Below are 19,721 nucleotides of genomic sequence, written 5' to 3' on the forward strand. Positions count from 1 at the left end.
CCCAATCTCCGCCCCGGAGGAGCTGAGAACTTGGGGCCCCGCTCTTCAGTGAGCCCCCAGAGAAAAGCCGCCAGTCACTCCCGTCTCCCCGGTCTCAGGCCGCACTCCATGCTCACCCAGCCTGTGACCGCGCGCCTCTATCTCTGGCACCCGACCCCGTGTGGAGTCTCCAAACCCAGCAGATCCCTGCGGTGCACTCCCTGCGGCTCCTCCCAGGGGAGGAAGGTGAGTCTCCCCGGATGTGCCGCTTGTTGGGTCCCTGCTGGAGGAGCAGTGGCCCGACTGTGCCGCGGATCACGGTTTTGGCAACCCCGAGCTGAGAGCCCACGCCTGGGCTCCGCCTCTGCAGCCGGCTTCCCTCCTCCGTTACTTGGAAGCTCTGCCACACTCAGGCACCCCCGGTCTTCCTGTGACCCCGAGGGTCCTGAGACCACACTGTCCCACGAGGGTTCCACCCCCCGCTTAGCCACCAGAGTGATGTCCCTCGGCGGATCATACTTCTAAAAGTTCCGATTTTGTGCTCCGTGGTTCTATCACTTGCCAGAAGCGGCTGACGGAGGCCCCTCCCCCGCCGTCTATCCTCCCGAATATCACCTCGGATTCACTTCTCCGCACGTCCTACCTTCCAGAAAGTGGTCGCTTTTCTGATGAGAGAGTTGTTGCTCTTCCTTTCTTCGATCTCCTGTTGGGTTTGTAGGTGTTCAGAATGGTTTGATCCCTATCCAGCTGAATTCCTGAGAGGAGACGAAATCCAGGTCTCCTACTCCTCCGCCATCTTGCTCCGCCCCCCCCCCCGTGTCTTTTCTGATTCCATACAAATTTTAGGATTGTTTGTTCCAGCACTTGGAAAAATGTCATTGGAATTTTGATCGGGATGGCACTGAAGGTATAGATTGCTCTGGGTAGCATAGACATTTTAACAATGTTTATTCTTCCGATCCATGAGCATGGAATATTTTTCCATCGTTTTGTGTCTTCTTCAATTTCTTTCATGAGTGTTTTGTAGTTCCTAGAGTATAGATCCTTTACCTCTTTGGTTAGGTTTATTCCGAGGTATCTTATGGTTTTTGGTGCTATTGTAAATGGAATTGTTTCTTTAATTTCTCTTTCTACAATTGCGTTGTTAGTGTATAAGAAAGCAACTGATTTCTGTGCATTGATTTTGTATCCTGCCACATTACTGAATTGCTGGATGAGTTCTAGTAATTTGTGGGTGGGGTCTTTGGGGTTTTCCATATAAAGTATCATGTTGTCTGCGAAAAGAGAGAGTTTGACTTCTTCTTTGCCAATTTGAATACCTTTTATTTCTTTTTGTTGTCTGATTGCTGTTGCTAGGACTTCTAGTACTATGTTGAACAACAGTGGTGAGAGTGGGTACCCTTGATGTGTTCCTGATCTTAAGGGAAAGGCTCTCAGCTTTTCCCCATTGAGGATGATATTCACTGTGGGTTTTTCATAGGTGAATTTTATGAGCTTGAGGAATGTTCCCTCTATCCCTGTACTCTGGAGAGTTTTAATCAGGAAAGGATGTTGTATTTTGTCAAATGCTTTTTCTGCATCAATTGAGAGGACCATACGGTTCTTCTCCCTCCTCTTATTAATGTGTTCTATCACACTGATTGATTTGCGAATGTTGAACCACACTTGCATCCTGGGGATAAATCCCACTTGGTCGTGGAGGATGATCCTTTTAATGTATTGTTGGATCCTATTAGCTAGGATTTTGTTGAGATTTTGGAATCCATATTCATCAGGGATATCGGTCTGAAATTCTCCTTTTTGATGGGGTCTTTGTCTGGTTTGGGGATCAAGGTAATGCTGGCCTCATAAAATGAGTTTGGAAGTTTTCCTTCTGTTTCTATTTTTTGAAACAGCTTCAGTAGAATAGGTATTATTTCTTCTTTGAATGTTTGGTAGAATTCCCCAGGGAATCCATCAGGCCCTGGACTCTTGTTTTCTGGGAGGTTTTTTATCACTGCTTCAATCTCATTACTGGTTATTGGCCTATTCTCAGGTTGTCAATTTCTTCCTGTTTCAGTCTTGGCAGCTTATAGGTTTCCAGGAAGGCCTCCATTTGATCCAGATTGCTCAGTTTATTGGCATATAGTTGTTCATAATAATTTTTAATAATTGTTTCTATTTCCTTGTTAGTCGTGATCTCTTCCTTTCATTCATAATTTTAATTAATTAGTTAGTTAATTAATTAATTAATTAATATTATTTTTTATTCATGAGAGACAGAGCGAGAGAGAAAGGCAGAGGGAGAAGCAGGCTCCCAAGCAGCAGGGAGCCCGATGCGGGACTCGATCCCAGGACCCTGAGATCATGACCTGAGCCGAAGGCAGATGCTTAACCATCTGAGCCACCCAGGTGCCCTCATTCATAATTTTATTAATTTGGGTCCTTTCTTTCTTCTTTTGGATAAGTCTGGCCAGTGGTTTATCAATCTTATTAATTCTTTCAAAGAACCAATTTCTAGTTTCATTGATCTGATCTACTGTGTTTCTGGTTTCTAATTCATTGATCTCTGCTCTAATTTTAATTATTTCTCTTCTAATGCGTGGCTTAGGCGTCGTTTTTTGCTTTTTCTCTAGTTCTTTAAGGTGTAGAGTTAGTTGGCGAATTTGGGACTTTTCTATTTTTTTTTTTTTTAAAGATTTTATTTATTTATTTGAGACAGAGAGAATGAGAGAGACAGAGAGCACACGAGAGGTGGGAGGGTCAGAGGGAGAAGCAGGCTCCCTGCCAAGCAGGGAGCCCGATGCGGGACTCGATCCCGGGACTCCAGGATCATGACCTGAGCCAAAGGCAGTCGCTTAACCAACTGAGCCACCCAGGCGCCCGACTTTTCTATTTTTTTGAGTGAGGCTTGGATGGCTATGTATTTCCCCCTTAGGACCGCCTTTGCAGTATCCCATAGGTTTTGCACCGATGTGTTTTCGTTCTCATTGATTTCCATGAATTGTTTAAGTTCTTCTTTGATTTCTTGGTTGACCCAAACATTCTTGAGCAGAGTGGTCTTTAGCTTCCAAGTGTTTGAATTTCTGCCAAATTTTTTCTTGTGTTTGGGTTCCAGTTTTAGAGCATTATGGTCTGAGAATATGCAGGGAATAATCTCAGTCTTTTGGTATTGGTTGAGACCTGATTTGTGACCCAGTATATGGTCTATTCTGGAGAAAGTTCCATGTGCGCTTGAGAAGAATGAGTATTCTGTTGTTTTAGGGTGGAATGTTCTGTAAGTATCTATGAGGTCCATCTGGTCCAATGAATCATTCAAAGCTCTTGTTTCCTTGTTGATTTTCTGCTTAGATGATCTGTCCATTGCTGAGAGTGGAGTATTGAGGTCTCCTACAATTAACGTATTGTTATCAATATGACTCTTTATTTTGGTTAACAGGTGGCTTATGTAGATGGCTGCTCCCATGTTGGGGGCATAGATATTTACAATTGTTAGATCTTCTTGTTGGATAGACCCTTTAAGAATGATATAGTGTCCTTCTGTGTCTCTTATTACAGACTTTAGTTTAAAATCTAATTTGTCTGATATAAGAATTGCTACCCCAGCTTTCTTTTGAGGTCCGCTGGCATGGAAGATGGATCTCCATCCCTTCACTTTCAGTCTGGATGTCTCTTTAGGTTCAAAATGAGTCTCTTGTAGACAGCATATGGATGGGTCCTGTCTTTTTATCCAATCTGCAACCCTGTGCCGTTTTATGGGAGTGTTTAGGCCATTCACGTTGAGAGTGATTATTGAAAGATATGAATTAATTGCCATCATGTTGCCTGTGAAGACGTTGTTTTTATAGATTGTTCCTGTAAATTTCTGTTGTAGATCACTCTTGGGGTCTTTCTCCTTTTATAGAACCCCCCTTAATATTTCTTGCAGGGCCGGCTTAGTGGTCACATATTCTTTTAACTTCTGCCGGTCGTGGAAGCTCTGCATCTCTCCGTCTATTCTAAATGAAAGCCTTGCCGGATAAAGTATTCTTGGCTGCATGTTCTTCTCATTTAGTACCCTGAATATGTCTTGCCAGGCCTTTCTGGCTTGCCAGGTCTCTGTGGATAGGTCTGACGTTATTCTGATGCTCCTCCCTCTGTACGTAAGGAATCTCTTCCCCCTAACTGCCCTTAAGATGGTTTCCTTGGTTCTAAGATTTGCAAGTTTTACTACTACATGCTGGGGTGTTGGCCTGTTTTCCTTGATCTTAGAAGGGGTCCTCTCTGCCTCTAGGACTCGAATATTTGTTTCATTCCCCAGGTTAGGAAAGTTCTCAGCTACGATTTGCTCAAATACATCTTCTAGCCCTCTCTCTCTCTCCAATCCCTCCGGGATTCCAATTATTCTGACATTGGAACACCTCATGGTGTCACTTACTTCTCTGATTCTATTTTCATGGATTCTGAGTTGTTTTTCCCGGGCCTCCCTCTTTTCCCTTTTTATCTATTATACTGTCTTCCAGATCGCTTATTCTCTCTTCTGTCTCAGTTACCCTAGCTGTTAGATTATCTAGATTGGATTGGATCTCATGGATAGCATTTTTAAGTTCTGCCAACTCACCTTTTATTTCTGCTCTTAGAGACTCTATGTTGCCATTAATTGATTTCTCCATTCTAGCCATTGTCTTCACAATTGCTAGCCTGAATTCCATCTCCGACATCTTGGTTATATCTGCATCCATTTGTAAATCTGCAGCATAAGTCATAATCTCTGAGTCTTTTCTGTTTTGGGGGCTCCTCCTCATAGTCATTCTGTTGATGGGTGTTTGAGGGAATGTATAGAGTCCAAATTATTGACCAGAACCCAAGCAAGATGCACCTGTTTTCTTTGGACCTTAGGGTTGCTGGCCTCTTGTTTTCCCAGCCTGTCTTCTGTGGGAGGGGCCTGCCGCGCTGTTACTCAGGCAACCCTGTTTGGGCGGAGTTGCCCTGCACCCCTGTTCCGGGGGATGGGCTCAGTGGGAATCAGTCTTTGGGGCTTTTGTTCTCTGGCACCTTTCCCTGGTGGCTTTCCACATCTCTTCTGCCAGTTAGAGCAGAAGAGACCATTTCCAACCCTCTGCCTCAGAGCAGAGAGACCGCAGTCTGTTCTGCAGTGAGCTCTCCAGGCCACACCGTCTCCATTTCTGTCTGTGCTGCTATAAACTGCAGCGTCCTGGGTTGTGCGCCCCTCAGCAGCGCTCCCAGTCCTGCCTCCAGGTCAGGGCACGTAGAGACGTTTAGAAGCCCTTTGTGCTTCTAAAACCACCAGCCGCTCCCAGTTCACACACGCACGTGACTCCACGGCTCGGGGATTCTACCTCGGGGGTTGCAATTCACCGGCAGGACCCCGGCGCACTGGGTTTCCATCTGGGAGGCTGAGGTTCGCGTGCATGCAACTGTAGCTCCGGGTTTCTGTCTGAGTGGCTGCGGTTCACGTGCGTGCGACCCCGCTGGTCTGGTCCTCCACCCTGGGGGCTGCCCTAAAGTTCTTTCCCAATGCTACCGGTCTGCGAGTCTGTGCCCATCCCCAGCGTGCGAGGCTGTCACTCACTGGTGGTGTAGGATCCCCATGGCCAGGCACCCTCCTGCTGCCATTTATCCTCCAATATCTGCCCACAGAATCACGGCTCTCTGCTTCATACCTCGAAACCAACCGCCTGTGATACTCTGCTTGTAGAGATACAGATCTTCTTACATCTCAGGCTGGTTTCATGGGTGCTCAGAGTGGTCTGGTAGATATCCAGCTGATTCCAGGACCAGTTGAAATAGGGTCCCCTACTCCTCCGCCATCTTTCCCCCCTCCCTCATATTTCACAGTTCTTAATGTAATTTCAGTTACATTACTTTGTCTCATTTGAGACCCTCAGAACACCTTTGTTCAAGAGGCAGGTCTTTGGAACCATGTGAGATGATGGACTCTGAGAAACAAACTGAGGGTTCTAGAGGGGAAGGGGGTGGAAGGATGGGTTAGCCTGGTGATGGGTATTGAGGAGGGCACGTTCTGCATGGAGCACTGGGTGTTATGCACAAACAATGAATCATGGAACATTACATCTAAAACTAATGATGTAATGTATGGGGATTAACATAACAATAAAAATTTTTTAAAAAAAGAGGCAGGTCTTTTTTCTATTACTATTCAGGTATGATTAACATACAGTGTTATATTAGTTTCAAGTGTACAAAATGATTCAACAATTCTGTATGTTACTCAGTGCTCATTAGATAAGTGTACTCTTAATTCCCATTAAATATGATCCATTTAAATATGATTGCATAGGCTGAGAGAAGTGGAGTGATTCATTTAACTAATTTAAAAATCCAGCATCTCAGAAATTGCTTATTTAAAATAATACTAATTTTAACTACATTGCTGTTTGTTACAAATCCCTTCTTTTGACCACAACTTTTGTAGAACAGAGTCCAAGAATTTTATTCCCCAAATTTTAAATTATACAGATTATAATCACTAGTATAAAATTAATATTCAAAACAGCAAAAGTTTTATTATGGAAAAATCCTAAGAATTACCCTGGCCCATAAATCAAGTTGTAGTCATTCTGTCTCTCCAAGGAGTTACCTTATTCACCAGGTTTTTCTACAAAGGATAATTCTAGAATTTGTATATGTAAATTTATTTCTTAGCCAACATAAAAAGAGAACAGAATAAAAAGAAAGTCCTTTGAAAAGAAAGTGATCTGACAAAGTGATTCTAAAGTTTATATGGGGAGGCCAAAGACCCGAAATAGCCAACACAATGTTGAAGGATAGGAACAAAATTGGAAGATTCACACTATCTGACTTCAAGACATACTATAAAGCTATAGCAAATCAGAAATATGTGGTACTGTCAAAATAATAGATATATAGATCAATGGAAAAAGATAAAGAAAACAGTAAGAAATCCATACTGTCAACTGACATTAGAGGAAAGGCAAATTCAATGGAGAAAGGATAGTCTTTTCAACAAATGGTGCTGAACAACTGGACATCCATATGCAAAAATAAATAAATCATAATCACCATTATCACCAACATCTAGACATTCACCTTAAACTCTTCACCAAAATTAACTCAAAATGGATCACACACCTAAATGTAAAATGCCAAAGTATAAAAATCCTACAAAATAATAGAGGAGAAAATGGAGATAAAACCTTATGTTTGACATTGACATTTTAGATTAAGTATCAAAGGTACAATCATGAAACAAAGGATTGATAAATTGGACTTTATTAAAATTGAAAACTTCTGCTTTGTCAAATACATTATCAAGAGAACAAGAAGACAAGCCACACACTGGAAGAAAATATTTACAGTAGACATACCTCATAAAGTACTGTTATTCAAAATATACCAGAATGTCTTAAAACTCAGTAATAAGAAAATGGACAACTCCATTAAAGAAATGAGCAAAGGATCTGAGCAGACACTTCACCAATGATGATATATAGATGGCAAATAAACATATGAAAAGAAGCTTAAAATCATCCATCTAAGAAAATCTTCATTTTCTCCTATACTACTTTGTCTCAGGCCAGTGGGCATGGCGACATAAAGCAGAATTGGTCTATCTAAATGACTGAATTTATTAGGGGAGCTACATATTTTAGATTCTATCATGGACCCAATCTAGGAGGGCTTTGGTAGTAAAATTTCTTTCTAAAGTTTTAAAAACTAAACTGACGTGACAGTTGTTCAAGATCAATAATAAGCATAGGCATTGATAATCATTGACAAAAGACCTTCTAACATAAGATGATGTGCTGTAGTGGAGGAAGCACCTTGATCTACTGGTGCTCATGCTTGAAAGGATATAGATGAGTTGCTGGTCACCAAAGTTTCAGATATCTTTTAGTGGTTCATTAATAAAGTGTTTTCATTTTAATATACAGAAAGAGAAGTCTTCAGCAACGTGAATGCATTAGCCTTTTACGAAGAACATGTAACAGCAATGATTTTATTTCTTATAATATTTTTCCAACTTTAAAATTTGACTTTTGTGGTGAATCGTAGGTATAAGATTGTATGCATGTATTTTGGGCATACAAATAAAAAACACAGGAATATATGCAATATGTTCAGAATCATCTCTGGTGCTTTGCACTTTAACCAATTCATTCACCATTTAAAAACAATTAAAAAATTCATTAAGCTGGATTCTGCCCTTGGATACACACAAGAAAACCCCCATTGAAGTCAATGGAAATTGTGCATGCATATCCAAGGGCAGAATTTGGCCTGCTGTGCTTAATTCACTCTGATCATTCCTATTAATTCAATATTAATATTTCCGTTCATTTATTCAATTAGTTCTGTGGTATTCAAAATTCATTGTATGTAATACATTGTGATCAGTCAATCATTACATTTCCAGTCCACTTTCTAACAATCAATATTTGAAGTTAGTCAAGGCAAAATGCACTTAAAAACCAAACAGAAATAGAAATAGAAGATATCCTTTTGCAGAGATATTGCCTACTTTGTTTCGTGGTTTCTTTGGCCTGACCTCTCCCTGTGGATTTAGTCAGTGTGAGAGACTTTAGCAAATTGTGGGGCAGAGTTGGCCCTTAGATCAAATGCTGCTTTGTGGGGTAGCCAAGTAGGGCTATCTAATAACAGCCAGATGTGAAAGACTAAGCTCATGAAATACCCACCATTTAATTAGGTCACACAATACCACTTGGCTCCCAATCAAATTTGGGCTATCTCTGTTCTGAGCAGAGGGATCCCTCCTGTCTTCAAGGAATATAGATCAAAATGAACACAGTATGTTAGCATCACAGTATAAACATTGCACGTATGAATAAGTGGGGCTAAACTCAAGAAGTATAATGACCCCTCTGCTCCAAATTCATTTAAGTATAATTTACTTAGGCAGAAGAACTAAGACTTTGGCATAATTTCTGTATTTGTTTTAGGTAGCCATAACATGCAAGATTATCAGTAAATCTTGGAAGGGAAGTCTATAGAAATTGACAGTTCATATTTAAATATTAAGCATTTTAAAAAGAGTTATGTTCACCATTTTTGCTTTCTAACAGTTTTATTGAAGTATAATTCACATCCAAAAAAACATATATTTAAAACATACAATTTGATAAGTTTTGACAAAGGTATTTTGACACAGGTTTCCCACCTGTGAAACCAGCATATAGTCAAGACACAGAACATATCCATCACCCCAAAAAGTTTCCTCACATCACTAAACATCTTCCACATCTCCCTCCAGGGAACTACTAATTTGTTTTCTGTTATTAGAAATTAGTTTGAGTTCTCTAGAGTTTTAAATAATCCAAAAATATGTATTCTTCTATGTGTGGCTTTTTTTCAGTAAGCAGAAATTTTTTCAGATTAAACCATGTTGTTGTGACTATCAGTAACTGATTCCTCTTAATCTCTGAGCAGTATTCCATTGGGTGGATATAATTTGTTTATGTATTTATCTTGTGGTGGGTATTCAGATTGTTTCCAGTTTGGGGCTGTTACAGGTAGAGCTGCTGTGAATATTCAGGTACCAGTCTTCCTATGGACATCTTTCCCCTGACTTGAGGAAATAAATAGGAGTGGAATGGCTAGATAATGTGGTATGTGTATGTTTAACTTTTTAAGAAATTGCCACACTATTTTCCAAAGGGGTGTGCCATTTTACATTCATACCAGTAGTGTATGAGAGAGTTCCAGTTCCTCTAAATCCTTAGCGTTACTTGGTATAGTTTCTTTAATTTTACCCAGTCTCATAAGTGTGTAGTAAAATCTATTGATTAATTTGCATTTTGTTAATGACTAATTATGTTGAGCATCTTTTCATGTGCATGTTTGCCATCTGTTTATCTTCTTTGGTGAAGTGTCTATTCAAGTCATTTGCCCATTTTTAACTGGGTTGTTTCATTTCTTATTGCTGAGTTTAAAGAGTTATTTATGTATTCAGAATAAAAGTCCTCTAGCCGATATATATTTAGCATATTTTCTCTGAGTCTGGAGTTTGTCATTTTATTATCTTAACACTGTCTATTAAAGAGCAGAAGATTTTTCTTTTGATGATAGCCAGTTGATCAGTTTTGTTTTTTCTTTTGGAATCAGGCTATTGGTTTTATACCTAAAGAGTATTTGCCTAATCAAATGTTGCAAAGATTTTCTTCTAGAAGTTCTATAATTTTATATTTTACATTTAGGCCCATGATCCATTTGAATTTAATTTTCATATACTTTACAAGATAAGGACTGAAGTTCAATTTTTTGCACATATTAATACCCAATTTTTCCAGCACCATTTGTTGAATAAACTAACCATTTTCCCCTGAATTGTCTTTGCACCTATGTCAAAAATAAACTGTCCATATATTGTGGATCTATTTCTGGCCTATTTTGTTCTGCTGATCTCTTTGTCTATCTTTATGTCATTTCCATTTATCTTGATTGCTGCCACATTGTGGTGGTCTTGAAATAGGTACTCTTGGTCTTGAAATTTGTTCTTCTTTTACAATGTTGATTTTGGCTATTCTAGGTTTTTTATATTTCCATATGATTTTTTTTTAACAACTTGTTAATGTCTCCAGAAATCCTACTGGAATGTTACCAGAGATTATATTAAATCTATAGATAAAGTTGGGGATGTTTGACATCTTAACAATATTTGTTGTTATTCCAACTCAATGTTTTGTATTCCAATCAATGAGTATGGTATATTTCTTCCATCCATTTATGCCTGCTTTAATTTACTTCAACAATATTTTGTAGTTTTCAGTTCACAGGTGTTGGACATTGTTTGTCAGACTTATTTTTAAGCATTTTCTATTTCTATGCTACTGTAAATATTTTTTTAAATTTCAATTTCAGATTTTTGATAGAATATGATCTTTTTTAATATTGGAATTATATGTTATAGTCTTGTTCAATTAACTCATTAAGATTAGGAATTTTGTGGGTTAGGTATTTTCTACATAGATGATCCTATCACCTAAGAGCAAAGATAGTTTTAGTTCTTTGTTTCTAATTTGAATGACTTTTTTTTCAAAGCTATTACAATGCCTAAACCTCCAGTACGTTGTAGAATAGATGTGGTGAGAGCAAATATTCTTGTCTTATTACTGATAAAGGGGAAAAACACTCAGTCTTTCATCCTGCATATGATGTTAGCCATAGGTTTTCCCTAGGTGCCTTTCATCAGTCTTTGGGCATTGCCTTCTATTCCTAGTTTGCTGAAATTTTTATCAGGAATGAATGTTTAATTTTGCCAGATCTGTGTATTTGTGTGTGTGTGTGTGTGGTATGTGTGTGTGTGTGTGTATGCATGCACATGTCTATCAAAATGATATGGTTTTCCTTTTACAGTTTATTAATATATAATGATGAATTACATGAGTTGATTTTTGAAAGTTGAATAAGCCATGATTACTTAGATAAACTACACTTTGTAGTGATACATTATGATCATGCTTCTATATTGTTGCTGTTGACTTGTTTATATTTCACTGAGAATTTTTGTAGGCATGCTATGAGGGATATGCATGTGTAGATTTCTTTTCTTGTAATGACTTTGTCTCATTTTGATACCAGGTTAATGCTTGCCTCATAGAATGAGGGGGGCAGTATTCTCTCTTCTTGGAATTTCTGAATGAATTTGTATACAAATGGTACTATTTTTTTTTTTTCCTTAAATGTTTAATAGAATCATTAGTGAAGCCATTTTGGATGGAAAATTTTTGGAAGGTTTTTAAAGCAAAAGTCAATTTACTTCAAAGATACAGGGATATTCATATAATCTCTTTCTATTTGAGTAAGCTTTGATGGTTTGTGTTTTTTTTAAGGAACTTCCCCGTTTCACCAACTTGTCAAATTTATTGGCACAGAATTTCTCATAATATCCTCTTATTATCCTTTAAATATTTATAGACTCAGTAGTGAGCTGCTTTTTTCATTCCTGATATTGATGATACATGTCTTTTCTCTTCTCTCCTGAGAAGTCTTGCTGAATGTTCACCAATTTTATTGACTCTTCTCTAAGAACGAGCTTTTAGTTTCACGGAATTTTTCTATTGTTTTTCTGCTTTTTATTGCATAAATGACTGATCTGATGTTTATTATTTCCTTTTTCTGATTACCTTAGATTAAATCTGTGCCTTTCTTACTAGTTTTTGAAGAGCAAGTCATTCATTTGAGATCTTTTTTATTATTTCTGATTATTTAGTGCTGTAATTTTCCCTGGTAAATACTGTTTTGTACTGCTTTAGCAGCATTCCACACACTTTGATATGTTGTGTTTCCATTTTAATTAAGTTCAAACTACTTTCTTGTTTCCCTTTTGATTTTTTTTTTTTTGGCTAGTGGATTTCTTAGAAATGTGTTATATAATTTTGAAATATTTGTAGTATTTCTAGAGATCATTTTGTAGTTGATTTCTAATTTAATTTTATTATAGCCAGAGGGCATGCTTACTTTGACTTTTAAATTGAGACTTGTTTTCTGGACCAACATATAGGTGATCTTAATGAATGTTCCCTGTGTATTTGAGAAAAAATGTATATTCTACTGTTGTTGGCCAGAGTGTTCTATAAATGTTAACAACATCCAATTGGTTGATAGTATTTTTTAGTTTTGTATTGTTACTGATTTCTATTTGTTCTATCAGTTATTGAAGGAGAGGTATTGAAATCTCTGACAATAATGGTAGATTTACTTATTTTTCCTGTGATTCTATCAGTTTTGGATTCATTTATTTTGAAGCTTTGATATTAGAAACATCATAGTTTAATATTGTCATGTCCTTTTGTTGAATTGATGTGATTATGAAATGATCTTAGTTTCCTTGGTTATGTTCTTTTCTCAGAAAACAACTTACTCTGAAAATAAATATTTAATATTTAGTAATATTTACTCTGAAATAAATATAAATATTTTATATAAGTACAAAATAAATATTAGGGATTCTATATTCCTTTGATTAGTGTTAGTATGGTAAATCTTTCATCCTTTTAATTTTAAACTATCTTTGTCTTGATATTTAATGTGTATTTCTTGTAGGCAGTTTATAGTTATATCTTGTTTTTTTGGCCCACTCTGATTATCTCTAGCTTTTAATTGGGATTTTTAGATTATTTCTGTTTAATGTAATTATTACCATTATCAAGTTACAGTTCATCATCTGCTCTTTGTTTTCTCTATATTCTGTATGTTGTTCTCTTCTGTTTTTTTTTTTTTGTCTCCTATCTGATTGAGTATATTTTATATTCCATTTTATGTCCTTTTTTAGGTTATTAACTATGACTCTTTGCTTCATTATTTTAATAATTGCCTTATGGCTTAGATAATTGCCTTATGTCTTTAACTTCTAAGAACCTTACCATAGTATACTTCTATTACTCTTCTCCTACACATAGTCTGTTGTTTTAAATTTTATTTATATATATGTTATAAAGCCCACATTTTTTACTATTTTTGTTCAAAAAGCACATTCCATTTTTTTAAGATTTTATTTTTATTTATTTGAGACAGAGCACAAGAGCAAGAGAAAGAGAGAGAGAGCACAAGCAGGGGGAGGGACAGAGGAAGAAGCAGGCTCCCCACTGAGCCCAAGGTGGGTCTCGATCCCAAGGTCCTGGGATTATGACCTGAGCTGAAGGCAGAACCTTAACCAACTGAGCCACCCAGGTACCCCAAAGTACATCCTATTTTATTTTTTTTAAATTCAATTAGATGTAGTTTTCAACAAGTACATTCTGTTTTAAAGGGAAATACTAAAAAAATATATATATATATCCTTATAGTCATCTTTGCCATTATTCTTATTTCTTTGTATAGATACGGGATTTCATCTACCATTATTAAACCTGAGTGAATTCCTTTAACATTTCTTATAATTCAGACCTGTCAATAATGGATGCTAAGTGAAATAAATCAAGCAGAGAAAGACAATTATCATATGATCTCACTCATATGTGGAATTTAAGAAACAAAACAGAGAATCATAGGGGAAGGGAGGGAATAATAAAACAAGTTGAAATCAGGGAGACAAACCATAAGAGGCTCTTAATCATAGGAAACTGAGGGTTGCTGGAGGGGAATTGGGTGGGGGATGGGGTAACTGGGTGATGGACATTAAGGAGGGCATATGATATAATGAACACTGGGTATTAAGTAAGACTGATGAAATCACTGAACTCTACAACTGAAACTAATAATATATGTTAATTGAATTTAAGTAAAAAACAAATAAATAAAATAATGAATTCCTTCAGCTTTTGTATACATGTAAATTTTTTTAGTTAAGTTTTGTTTTTAAAGATATTTTCATACTGAATGTAGCATTCTAATTTGACAGATTTATTCATTCGGTACTTTAAAGATTTCACTGTGCTGTCTTCCTGCTATCATTGTTTTTGGTAAGAAATCTGCCACATCCTTATCCTTATTTCTCTGTATGTAACATCTTTTTTCTTTCTGGATGCTTTTCAGATTTTCTCTTTATCCCTGGTTTTGAACAATGTGTTTATAATGTGACCTGGTATGTTTTCCTTTGTTTCTTGTGCTTAGAGTTTGTTGAGCTTCTTGGATCTGTAGGTTACAGTTCTCATCAGTTTTGGAACATTTTCAGTCATCATCTCTCCAAAGTATTTTTCTGTCCACCATCTCTCTCAATAGCTTCACAGACTCCAATTATACACACATTGGGACATTTAAAATGTCTCCCCAGCTAATTTTCTGTTCATTTTTTTAAATAAATATTCTTCCCCATATATTTCATTTTGGATTTTTGTTATTGCTGTGTTTACTACAAGTTCACTAATATTTTTCTTCTGAAATGTCTTATCTGCTGTTAATTCTATGTAGTGCAGTTTCTTTTTTTTTTTTCCAGGTTCATCTCACTTTATTTTTTTAAATTTTATTTTATTGTGTTATGTTAATCACCATACATTACATCATTGGTTTTTGATGTAGTGTTCCATGATTCATTGTTTGCATATAACACCCAGTGTTCCATTCAATACGTGCCCTCTTTAATACCCATCACCAGGCTAACCCATCCCCCCACCCCCTCCCCTCTAGATCCCTCAGTTTGTTTCTCAGAGTCCATAGCCTCTCATGGTTCATCTCTCCCTCTGATTTTCCCCCCTTCATTTTTCCCTTCCTACTATCTTCTCTCTCTCTTTCTCTCTTTTTTTTTTAACATGTATTATTTGTTTCAGAGGTATAGGTCTGTGATTCATCAGTCTTACACAATTCACAGCACTCACCATGTAGTGCAGTTTCATCTCTGATATAGTTTTAATCTTTAGGAGTTTGATTTTGTTTTTTATTTGTCATATATTTTTCCATCTCTTTCCTTACCATATATTTAAAAAACTATCTTAGCATCTTTATCTGCTAATTCTAACATCTGTGGAAGTTCTGGGTTGTTTTGTATGATTTTTCTCCTAATCCAAGGCCACATTTTCCCACTTCTTTGCATGCTTAGAAATAGTTGATTGGATGCCAGGCATGATGAATTTTATTTGAGTGTCCAATATGTTTGTGTTCTATAAATATTCTAGAGCTTTATTCTGGAACACAGTTAAATTATATGAAAATAGTTTGATTCTTTTGGCTCTTCCTTTTAAAATTCATCAGTTGAGACTGGAACAGTACATAGTCTAGGACTAATTATTCCCTACCACTCAGGCAAGATGCTTTTCTGAGTATTCCATTCAAGGCTGTATTTATTATGAAGTTTTCCATGTTGGTTGGAAGGGATGAGCATTATTCCTAGCTCTGAGTGACCAGCAGAAACTGTTACCTCTAATCCTTTTGGGTCCTTCTCTCCCCAGCCTTAGGTAGTGTCTTTAATGGTCAATACTCAGCTGAATATTAGAGGATAACCCTCTGTGTGTATCTGGAGTTCTCTCTCTGTATCTTGCTCCTCTTTGATATTCTATCCTACAGATTTTAGCCACCTTTTCTCTCCAGACTCTCACCCTCATCCCCTCAATGCAAGGAGTTTGCTGGATTGGCCTGGCTTCCTCTTCCCTGGACCATGTCTTGGAAACACTTTCAAGGCAGTAAGCTAGGGCAACTATAGGGCTCACCTCATTTTTTCCCCATCTTTCAGGGATCACTGTCTATTATCTGATGTTCAGTGTCTTGAAAACCATTGTTTCCTATATTTGTCTATTTTTTTGTTTCAATCACAGTAAAGCTGGTCCCTGTTACTATTTCTAGGTAAGAGGTAGAAGGCTTACGATCACCACTGAGTCATTATTTATTGTTCCAAGGCTTTCTCCTTTGTATCTCAAACAGAGCATAGAGAAGAGCAGTTGATGGTTCATCTGGATTTTCACAACATGAAGACCTGGGAGAACTGGCAATTACTAAGTTGACCGGCTAACTGTAGATAAAATCTATAATTTGTAATAATAATTATTTAGGGTTCAGAATAATTTAATTTGGCTAAAGTAATTCTAATTTGAATGCAGTGACAGTTTTTCATGTGACTCTGCTCTTTTTGTACTGGATAAGTTGGTGTGATTCCAAACATCCCATAATGGCTTAGCAGAACCAAATCCAGTAATTATCTCAGTTATTTTAGCCTTATACTTAGGGATACTAAGGTTACCATCTATAGAATTAATTAGTGGGTTAGGTGAGTATAAAGGCCACTGAAGATCTGTACTGATTAGTTTACCATTTGCTTTTTCTTTAAAGTAACATAGCCACAGCTTTATTCTCCTCATTCCAGGAACATCCACTTAACTTTTCTCTATTATTTTATCTTTAAAGATATAGCTAAATAAGAAAATTGTCCTGCTCATTTAAAATATTTTCTTCCTCTTCCCACATTCCAAAATTACATAATGTTTTCCATTATTCTTAATCCCATGACTTAAACAACTGTTGTGATTTCATAAGTGGAAGCATTTGTCTACAGGTGGGGATTAATTTGCAAAGGCAGGAAAACTGTTGAAAACAAAGAGCTAGTGTCCAAGTAAATATCTCTTGAGAAATTAGGACGTACAAGCTACATTGCATGAGAGGAATTGTTACTGAGTATTATGGTTTAAAGAATTCCAGGTGGTCTGTGTGGGTCATAATGCTAGTATTTCATCTTGGAATAATTTTTGTTCTTTCCAACACTTTTTTTTTTTTTTTTTAAACAGTGTTTCTCCTGTAAAGTGCTAGAAAGTTTATTCATATAAACTCAGTAAGTGTGTAGCTATGTAACACAAAATGAAAAGTGAAGGAAGGATCTTTTGGAGAAGCGTTATTTTCTGCAACCTATAGAGATAAATTAGGCAAGAGAATTTTGGGGGTAATGATGGATAAACGGGGGTTGGTTACCTGGATCAGTGCCTAATTCTCCATTTTACTTTCTTCATGTGGATATAGCTCTTGTCTCCGCAGGTTGAAACTTTAGTTTACTTCAAGACTTTTCTCATTTTTGTGTTTGTGGGGGAGGGAAAAGGGATTAAAGTCACTTTTTCTTTGGTAGAGAAGGAATGCTATGTTGGTAAATCATAAACAGGAGAGAGACATAGTGTTTATATATCAGGATGATATATATCATTGTATAAGTGTCTGAGAATGATAACCAGGATAAAATAGAGTAACCTCTCTGAGGTTACTCTTTGTGTCATGTGTCAAGATGGACTCTATGACTCACTATAACAGCATGTAGCAGCCTATTCTCTTCAAGACTAATGAGTAGGGATAGGGTGGCTGGGTGATAGACATTGGGGAGGGTATGTGCTATGATGATAGACATTGGGGAGGGTATGTGCTGTGAATTGTGTAAGACTGTTGAATCACAGACCTGTACCTCTGAAACAAATAATACATTATATGTTAAAAAAAAAAAAAAGATAGTAGGAAGGGAAAAATGAAGGGCGGGAAATCGGAGGGAGAGATGAACCATGAGAGACTATGGACTCTGAGAAACAAACTGAGGGTTCTAGAGGGGAGGGGGGTGGGGGGATGGGTTAGCCCGGTGATGGGTATTAAAGAGGGCACGTACTGCATGGAGCACTGGGTGTTACACGCAAACAATGAATCATGGAACACTACATCAAAAACTAATGATGTAATGTGTGGTGATTAACATAAGAAAATAAAATAAAAAAAAAAAGACTAATGAGCAACTTTTACTTACCTATTTTAGCCAATTATTTCACACTCTATGTAAATCTTCCATTCCTTTATATTGCCCAAACAATAAACTCCTTGGCATACAGTGGCCCCTTTCATAATCTGATTCCGACTTCCCTCTCCGGGAGCATCTGATACCCCATCCCTCCTTGCACCTTATTCTTCAGTTGCACCAAAGAGTGACCTTTCCTGAAACATGCAGGTTTATGCCTCTTCCCTCTTATGATCTTTTCTCTACCTGTGGCCCCTTTCATAATCTGATTCCGACTTCCCTCTCCGGGAGCATCTGATACCCCATCCCTCCTTGCACCTTATTCTTCAGTTGCACCAAAGAGTGACCTTTCCTGAAACAGGCAGTTTTATGCCTCTTCCCTCTTATGATCTTTTTTCTACCTGTGGCCCCTTTCATAATCTGATTCTGACTTCCCTCTCTGGGGGCATCTGATACCCCATCCCTCCTTGCACCTTATTCTTCAGTTGCACCAAAGAGTGACCTTTCCTGAAACAGGCAGTTTTATGCCTCTTCCCTCTTATGATCTTTTCTCTACCTGTGGCCCCTTTCATAATCTGATTCTGACTTCCCTCTCCGGGGGCATCTGATACCCCATCCCTCCTTGCACCTTATTCTTCAGTTGCACCAAAGAGTGACCTTTCCTGAAACATGCAGGTTTATGCCTCTTCCCTCTTATGATCTTTTTTCTACCCAGACATTTTTATCTCTTACTTGCCAACTGTACTCTTGTTCCTCCTTCATGATCCACATCAAATCAAATGTCTTAACTTCCTTGAAGCCGTTCTCAACTCTCTTAGGAAGAGTCAAATCTTCTCCTAGTCATACACTTTTATATTAAGATTTAATACATAGCATTGACTATCACCTCCAGGAACAACATACTGTATCTCTATCGTCGTATCTAACAGAACTGTTGCAAGGTAGGCCTTAAGTAAATGAGTAAATGAAATAAGCTAATGAATAGTTCCCTTCACACATGGAGATACCACTCAGAGCAGACAGTATTCAGCATTCTTTTTTCATATGCAAACAATGCACTGAGCTCATCAATAGGAATTGTTCTAATTCATTTCAGAAGAATTTTGTTGCATTGAGTAGTCAGTGACAGCCTAGAAACCTTGATGTGCTTGTCTTTCCAGGTTGGATAGAGGGAGTGAAGCAAAAAACACAGAAGCGGAGATTGCCGATGTTCAGCTAACCACTGACTCGATACTATAAACAGAAAAAAGAAAAAAAAGTGTCAAAGCAATGGAAATTTCATGTCAGGGAGTGGGGTAGTCATGAGCCTATTGGATTGACCCTTAATAAAAAACTTTGTAAAGTTGTTCTAGTAGTAATCTCCTAATTATTAGTGCAATGATTACAAGTAAAAAAAAACAAACACACACACACACAAAAACAAACTACACTTACCAGCAGTTAGATATAACTGCAACCACCTGGACTTGTAATCCCTTTACTACTTTCCTTCAATATTTCCACTATCACTTATAGCTTCTCAAGAAAAAAAAAAAATACTCTTATAGTAGAATTACTGAAATTTATCAGGTAATATCCATGAATAAACAATATATGATTTTTAAAAAAAAATAATTTCTGTTCTCAACGCCTTATT

At 37.3% G+C, this 19,721-nt stretch overlaps 1 protein-coding gene and 1 long non-coding RNA gene across 16 annotated transcripts in view; one reads left to right on the forward strand and one right to left on the reverse strand.

The window, feature by feature from the left end:
* Positions 1 to 19,721, forward strand: part of LOC123839428 (uncharacterized) — a 280,569-nt gene that overhangs the window by 157,459 nt on the left and 103,389 nt on the right. The window contains exon 4 of one of the 14 annotated variants that reach the window (XM_064586486.1): positions 19,246 to 19,430. The exons of the other annotated variants lie outside the window; for them this stretch is intronic. Coding sequence (XP_064442556.1) covers positions 19,246 to 19,324 — 79 coding nt within the window. The 3' untranslated portion in view covers positions 19,325 to 19,430. Of the gene's footprint in view, positions 1 to 19,245; positions 19,431 to 19,721 lie in introns of those variants that run through there. 14 annotated transcript variants of the gene reach the window in all.
* LOC123839430 (uncharacterized) overlaps positions 17,855 to 19,721 on the reverse strand; it is a 157,852-nt gene continuing 155,985 nt past the window's right edge. The window contains exon 6 of one of the 2 annotated variants that reach the window (XR_006789635.3): positions 17,855 to 19,318. This is a non-coding gene — a long non-coding RNA (uncharacterized LOC123839430). The remainder of the gene's footprint in view (positions 19,319 to 19,721) is intronic. The other variant, XR_008505626.2, reaches the window with a different exon arrangement.

This window comes from Mirounga angustirostris, unplaced genomic scaffold (genome assembly GCF_029215605.1).
Source record: "Mirounga angustirostris isolate CCGP_5_RB_7025 unplaced genomic scaffold, mMirAng1.0.hap1 SCAF_3, whole genome shotgun sequence".
Lineage (NCBI taxonomy): Eukaryota > Metazoa > Chordata > Mammalia > Carnivora > Phocidae > Mirounga > Mirounga angustirostris.